Source organism: Vigna radiata, unplaced genomic scaffold (assembly GCF_000741045.1).
Source record: "Vigna radiata var. radiata cultivar VC1973A unplaced genomic scaffold, Vradiata_ver6 scaffold_7, whole genome shotgun sequence".
In the NCBI taxonomy this organism is placed as follows: Eukaryota; Viridiplantae; Streptophyta; class Magnoliopsida; order Fabales; family Fabaceae; genus Vigna; species Vigna radiata.
In genome coordinates this window covers 1,818,424-1,826,045 of record NW_014543262.1, presented here as the reverse complement: position 1 = coordinate 1,826,045, position 7,622 = coordinate 1,818,424, and the positions used below count along the sequence as shown (strand labels likewise).

At 32.3% G+C, this 7,622-nt stretch overlaps 1 protein-coding gene across 2 annotated transcripts; it reads left to right on the top strand.

Annotated features, from left to right (window-relative positions):
- The first annotated feature begins 2,227 nt into the window (after positions 1 to 2,227).
- LOC106753799 (cyclic dof factor 2) lies at positions 2,228 to 5,289 on the top strand. Of its 2 annotated transcripts, XM_014635656.2 has the most exons (3): positions 2,228 to 2,386; positions 2,546 to 2,867; positions 3,731 to 5,289. In XM_014635656.2, exons 2-3 carry the CDS (start codon positions 2,775 to 2,777, stop codon positions 5,075 to 5,077), a joined length of 1,440 nt encoding a protein of 479 aa, XP_014491142.1. In that variant the 5' UTR covers positions 2,228 to 2,386; positions 2,546 to 2,774; the 3' UTR covers positions 5,078 to 5,289. The 2 variants fall into 2 exon arrangements, with proteins under 2 accessions (XP_014491142.1, XP_022633351.1); XM_022777630.1 differs by lacking the exon at positions 2,228 to 2,386 and having other exon boundaries at positions 2,430 to 2,867.
- The last annotated feature ends 2,333 nt before the right edge of the window (positions 5,290 to 7,622 follow it).

The following is a 7,622-nucleotide window of genomic DNA, read 5'->3' as shown; positions in this document are numbered from 1 at the left end:
AACAACTATAATATATGAATGCTACGAAGTTAGTGATTATACTTAGTGAGTTTTAATACATACATTAAGTAGTTCATTTATTTGTAATATTATATTTATTAGATAGGAGCCATAGTTTCCTAATATTATTGATTATTCGAAGGAGGCAATATACAATACACATATATACTCTAACAAAATTTAACATAAATTAAGATTTATTTTTATGATAACGAAGTATTAATATGTTTGAATTATTTCAAGATATGATCATACTATTTGACATTGATTCGTTGCATATACACATCAATAAACAACATATCATTCACAAACATTTAGTATACATTTAGATTTTTTTTTTAATTTAAGTTAAAACAGAGTCAAACTTAAAAAAAAAAATAGTGAAACATATTATGTTTGCTTGATTTTGTTATGTTTTGGGTTTACTTGAGAAACAAACTATATATTTGAAAAACCATATTTTTTTAAAGTTTGAACTTAATCAATGTATATATAGAATATGTCGGTCTGTTGTACCCAATTTAGAAAGGAAAACATTATGTCGTTTAAACTAAAGAAAATATATTTTTATAATAAAGCTAATGTATCTATATTAGACGAAAAATAATATAAATTGATACATTTAACTAGCATTGAAAAGTTTTTTTTTCACTTGTATAAAATCTATTTTTTAATTTATAAACTAAAATAAAACAATTAAAATATGCAAACCAAATTCACTTTCACATTAAATTAATAAAAAAGATTAAAAAGTAGTATTAAACCATTTTCAAAATTCAATTTATATATTAAAATTTCAATATGTTTTATATCTTATAAGGAAAGGAAATTAGAAAAACATCATAAATGTTTCAAAGATGATGGATATACGGAGCCTCTAATTTCTTCCTCTTATCTTCTCTTCATTAACTCTATTCTTTTATATCTTTTCTTATTTGTTATATATCCAAACCTCCCCTCAAATTCCTTTCTGATTATCACAAAAGTTTGATTTCTAATTAGATATTAATTAATCATTTAAATAAAGACGATAATCTGGGATTAGCATGCATAAGTCGGCATAAGCCATCTTGTCTGTCTTTTAGCTCCTTATTTTTTTTTTAAATATTTTTTACTATATAAATAGAACTAAATATTCTTATACATTATTTTATCAATATTATATTATTATTAATATAAATTTAATTTAATTTTATGATCTATTTTAATATATGTTTTTCGCAATAAATTATATATTTCTTTAGTTATTTACGATGAATAATAAATAAATTAATTCTTAAAATTTCTTTTAACTATTATAAGATATTTATATTTAAAATTTTAAAATTATAAATTAATTTATCTTTTTTAATTTTTATTTTAATTCTATGTAACGGACGTCCACTTCACCAACTCCAATTACACAAATTAATTAAAACCATCTTATAAAAACCACCTACATTTAAATACTCTTACTTTAATCCTAATAATTTCCAGCATAACAATAGTTATTAAAATTCTACTAGAAGGTGTGAAGAAAAGAAAATATAATAATAAGAAAAATAAAAAGGTTTTGATATGCATAATCTTATATGATGAGAATGCATGTATTGGCATGGTATGATAGTAGTAGCAGTGAAAGGTGGGAAAAAGCCATAAACGTTGAAGGCGGCGTGAAAAGATCGAACCCATTTGCTTTGAACTTGCCAAATGAAAGCCATCACTTTTCTCTTTTCCTTTTCTCTTTCTCTTTCTCTTTCTCACGTCATTCATACCTTTTTCCATTCCATTCTTCGCCATCATTTCCACCCTTCTCCTTACTCATCTGCCACCTGTCTCCACCCCCTTTCCCCTCTTCTTCCACCATTTTTTCATCCATGGAAGCAAAAAAATAATACACATTTTATAAAAAGACTCCATACCCTTCTTAAGCTTTCTTATAATAATCATACAACTGACCATTTCAACCAACCAGACTTAAAAAGACATTAACTTTTTATGATTTTAATTTAGTAAATACCTTTTAACGTCTTAAATATTCACTGGGTATCTCTGGTTTTCATAAAACTGAAGACACCCTGTGTACACTTTTATTTAAATAATATTTGTTGAAAGTAAAATAATTATTGTATTTATCAGGTTCAAGATCATTTAGGAGAGATATAATGGATGTAGTCGGTTAGCATTGATTGTTATTTATGTATTCAAATATCAAGGAATAAATAATAATTGAAGAAAAAATTTAGGTTGAAAGTAAAATAAAATAAACATACTAAATTCTTACGATGAGGAAAACAAGAAACCAAGTGATACCAGAAGCATTTTATATTGTGGAGTAGGGTCACATGTTTGAACCCAAATGAGAAGCAAAGCGAAAAGGCGACACTTTTTTCAAAATTTAAAAAAGGTAATCTTTTTTAAAAGAAAAAGACTTTGTATTAGAAAAAAAGGGAAAGGGAAGAGAGAAAGATGATTTCTTTTTTTAATTTTAATGAAAAAATACATAAGAGATGGTACTGTAGAATAGTGTGTCTTTGATGCCTCACGTTGTTTGTGCTTTTTGCAGGGTGGGACTTTTTCTCAAGAGGGATTTTAGTGCAAGTGTGATGTCTGTCTACACTTGAAAAGTTGTCTTGTGTGGAAACAAATTCAGAAAGAGAAAGAAAGCCACTTTTTTGTTTATTTTTCTTTTTCTCTGTGTAAAATATTTGATTTTCTTTTTTCCTCTGCTTCCTTCTATGTAATGGGTGTTGGAGGAGCTTAGTTTCAAAGTGCGCAACACAATCACCATCAACATGTCTCAGACAGAGAAGGATCCGGGTATCAGGCTATTTGGCAGGAAGATTCCGGTGCCGGAATGTCAGATTCCGGCCAACTCTGGACCCACGGTACATGCTTCTTTACTGTAGCCGAAGATAACTGTTTGAGTTCATTTCTTCATGAATCGTGTATTTTTGTGTTTTTATTCCTTTTCTGTATAAATGGGTTGGTCGTAAAATTGGATTTTGTTTTTCTTTTTATGTTTGTTGTGTCTTCGTGGTGTTCTTAATGTTTTTAGTTATTTTCTGGTCTGTCATGATAGTTCATTTCAAGCTTCAAAACCTTGTGGAATTTGAAGGGTGGCGTTGTATCTTAACAAATGAAATCTTCTGTTTGGCTTAATTCAGAGTTAGTATCGTGTGTGTTTAAGGTTCAGAGATTTGATTTGTTTACACAAATTAAGGCGCTGTCAAGAGGAAGCAATTTATTATTCGTATCAAACGCAGCTTTGAACTTGTTTCATTTTGAATTGGAGCATCTTTAGCTTCTGGTTTCGTTTTTGTTGGTGTGAAGACGGTGTCTGCTTCATCTGAAAAACAAAAGCATTTTGTAACTGATTATTTTCACTAGATTGGATCTTGTGGTATCTTATGTATCTCTTAGCTTGATTTGTAACAAAGAATTTGGTTATCTTCTTAGTATTGAAGGCATTTTCTACACTAACTTTCTTGGTGTTCTTTCTGGCGGTTTCTTTTGGTATTTATGTACAGTAATTGCTTTGAAACCTTTATACTTAAATAGTGAAAGCATAGCTGTTCAAGTACATGAATTCAGTTGAATGCTTATGCTCATATTGCATGGAATAAACTGAATTTTATCATTATATCGATGGTCTGCTATGTGATCTTTTGTTGTATTTGATGGAAAATGGGTATAACATGATCATTTTGTATCTTTTTGCTCGATTTGTCTGATTGGTTTGAATTTTTAGGATGCTTGCAGCAGCATAAAAAAGGAGGAGGAACTAGGAAGACCTAATGAACGTGGAGAAAACTCTGAGAAACAAGAAAACTCTTCTGATTCAAGGGATAATAAACAAGAGTTAGAGCATAAAGTGCAGGAAAATGAGCCAATAGTAAATCCCAAACCCGTGGAAGATAACACGGAGAATGGTGGCTCAGACCAAGATAAAGTCTTAAAGAAACCAGACAAGATTCTTCGGTGTCCACGATGTAACAGTTTGGACACCAAGTTTTGTTATTTTAACAACTACAACGTTAACCAACCTAGGCATTTCTGCAAGAACTGTCAAAGGTATTGGACTGCTGGTGGAACAATGAGAAATGTTCCCATAGGTGCTGGGAGACGGAAGAACAAACACCTAGCTTCTCAATACCGACACATTATAGTATCCTCTAATGGAATTCCAGCCTCCAAACTAGAAACTGAGGACGCATCTGGTTTCCAACATGTCACAAGTCTTGAATCCTCAGTTCCTTTCAGGTCTTCAGCAGATAGCAGCACTGTTTTGAAATTTGGGCCAGATACCCCTCTTTGTGAATCAATGGATTCAATGCTTAATCTTAGAGACGAGAGAAGATGTGTTGATGCAAGTTCTATAAACCGTGCAGAGTATGCTGGGGAACCATCGTTATGTGGATCTTCTGTGACGAACAATGCTACTCAGGGAAATGAATTATCAGAACACAAGACATCAAATTGGTTACAATGCTACCCTGTTCCTCCATGGGTGTTAACTTATCCGGGTTGGAATAATGTGAGTTCCGTGGAAGCAGTTCATCAGTCTTCAGCACCAATGTGTAGTCCATACAACACTGGTCCTGGAGCAATGCAATGGTGTCCCACAGCAATGGTGGCAATTCCTGGCATGTGCCCACCCAGCATTCCTTTTCAGGTTGTTCCACCATCATGCTGGAGTGGAACACCGCTTTGGAATGGAGCTGGGGCAGTGTCCATAGGATCCAATGCTTGCCTTTCGCCATCGTCCTCCACCAGTAACAGTTGCTGCTCAGGCAATGGCTCCCCAACCCTTGGAAAACATGCTAGAGACACTGTTTTTGCTGATGAAGAGAAATCAGAGAAGTGTGTTTTGGTCCCAAAGACCATCAGAACTGATACCTCTAACGAGGCCTCAAAAAGTCCTATAAGGGCTGCATTAAGCATCAAGCCTGATCAACAGCATTCTCTGTCAAATGGTGATGTTTTGAAGAAAATTGAACCAAAAGAAGGCAAAGATCGCGTGTTGGGTGCCTCTCAAATCTTGGAAGCCAATCCAGCAGCTATTTCTCGTGCTCATGCATTTCAGGAGAGCATATAGTGATTTTCTAGCTTCAAGTTTCTTCCCATTGCCATTCTTTTGGTCAAATAAGCTAGTGCATATTGCTGGCTTTTGTTTCACTTTCAGAAATCTAATTTGCAGATAGCATTATTGTGTAACTTTCAATGGTGTACTTAATCTATATTGAAATATGTTCACTGATAATGATGGTTTTGCCTTTGCCACAATAAACAACAAATTGATAGTGATTACTTGCTGCAACCCTTCTCATTTAAGGCAGTGAATAAGGAAGTTACAGAATGTTATGAAGTTATGCAGTCCATGTCCAATGGTTTGAGAAAATGATTAAATTCTGAGTGAAGCAGAATGATTAAAGGGTATGAATTTGATTCCTTTTGTCAATTTAAGAAAAGAGCAGTGGTGAGTTGAAATCATTTCCTCGGAAAGCATTATCTAGTAAGGGAAAAAGTGATGAAATTACATTATAGTATGTGAGATTTGATCATGTAAAAGAAGTGAGCAAGTCATAATTGGAAAAGGTTTGAAGTGCAGTTGTAAGCAGGCAAAGACTGAAGGTCCTTTCTTGCAAGTGCTTTTACTTTATCACTTTTTCCCATCTTTCTTGGTGCTATTTATCTTGTTTACTTAACCAAAGTTTGTATCTGTCCTAAAAGCCTTGTTTTGAGGCCCTACTTTTTACATGAAAAGATCACTATACCAAACCAATAGAGGTATCTTCTTTTAGGTAACACAACCAATGGAATATATGCTTTTTTGACTCATGTCAAAAGAATGCCCAAACACTTCATTTCACACAACACATTCTTTTCACTTATTCAAGAAAAAAAAAATACTTAATCATTTGCAACACCATTTTTTTGTTCATCATCAATCATGATGGGCCTTGTTTTGTGACCGCAAACTTTTCTTAGGCCTGCATAGCCTCCAGTTTTTAAATGAAATACTGGGTGTAAAGCCAGCATATTTGACTTTATTTTCTTCATTATGTTTTCAAAGTAAAAAGTAAAAAGTAGGGGTGAACCTTCATGGGCAAAGTAAAGTGAACATGCTCCTTTTATATAATTGATTGTTACACACTTTGGTAGTTTTTCCTTGCACCTCCCTGTTACATATGAATGAGGAAAAATAACCTTTTGAAATCTTTTACACTTTTCGAAAAGGGTGATGATTTACAGAAATTTAACCTTTTTATTCTACACCTATTCTAACACCAATAGAACTATATGATTATTTTAAAATATAAAATAATTCAATAAGAATTAAATTAAAATATAAAAATAAAAAAAAAAGAATATTTTTTTATTAAGTGTTGAATAAAGGTAAGAAATTCGAGAAGTTTACATGTATAATTTTACTTAAAAAAAATTGAAATTGATTGGTATTTTTCAAATTAAATCATGCAAATGAAAAGTATTTCAATGTTCCTTTTTGTAGAACCAAATTATATTATTAAGATATTCACCAATTGTCCCTTTATACTCCAATTCTCAATCTTCTACATATTGCTTAAATATCATTATATCACCCTCTCCTATCAACAATAAGGATGTATATGTAAAAGATAATAAGTGCATTATATTATAATTAATGTTGTAATAATGAATATAGAACATGTTATTTATATTACTGGACCCTTATTTGGATGAGTCTGAGTCATGTGGTCTAATTATCTTGTTAATCTTCTTGTTTTAAACTCTTACACTTTACCTTGTACTTAGACATATATAATGCTTATAATAGTTGAGGTGCCTTCAAACATGTATAGTACACTAGACCCTAGGCATAACATGCCATGTTGAAGTCTCGTGTGCTATTATCATATGGTCAGTTTTGGCTTAGCTGCTATGTGTAAAGAAAATCAATATTTTGTTGGTTATTTGACCTTATAGGTATAATAGCCCTCTAATCTTGCGTAATGATGAAAAAAATTTGACTAAATGATTGTTAGTCATTGAGGAAACAATGTGACATTCGAAGGGCGAAAAGGTGTAACCTTTAACTGTTATATTTGGGAACATTTGACGATTGAGATCTAAGAGGTGGAATATAAAGGGTTTCCATGAATGTTATATAAATAGAATAAACATTTCTCTCACTTGATCACTTAGGTTAGCATCCTTTCTATATTATCGACATATACTTCAAGAGTCTTCAGTTATTGTAGTGCCAACTAGAATCAGGTATGTTGCATAGTAGTCCTTGTTAAATATGACCTAAAACAATCTCCTAGGGTCTGGTTTAGAAAGTTTAGTGATGTTGTTCAATAATTTGGTATGACTCGGTGTGAGGCAAATCATTCAGTCTTTTACCGATCAAAACCATGTGATCTTCTGTCGAAACTGAAACTCTGGTAATGGTAACAATAGACAATAGCGGTAGACGACGGCGCCGCAGATAGCGGTAGATGGCCCCGCCACCGGCAGTGGCAGATGTAGTGGTAGAGGTACCAGAAACTTTTACCTCATAATAACCTTAGGCTCTAATACCATGTTAAATATGATGAAAACTATATTTGGGATTAATCTCCCTTATCTTAAATACACACATAGGGTTCTCTATTTAT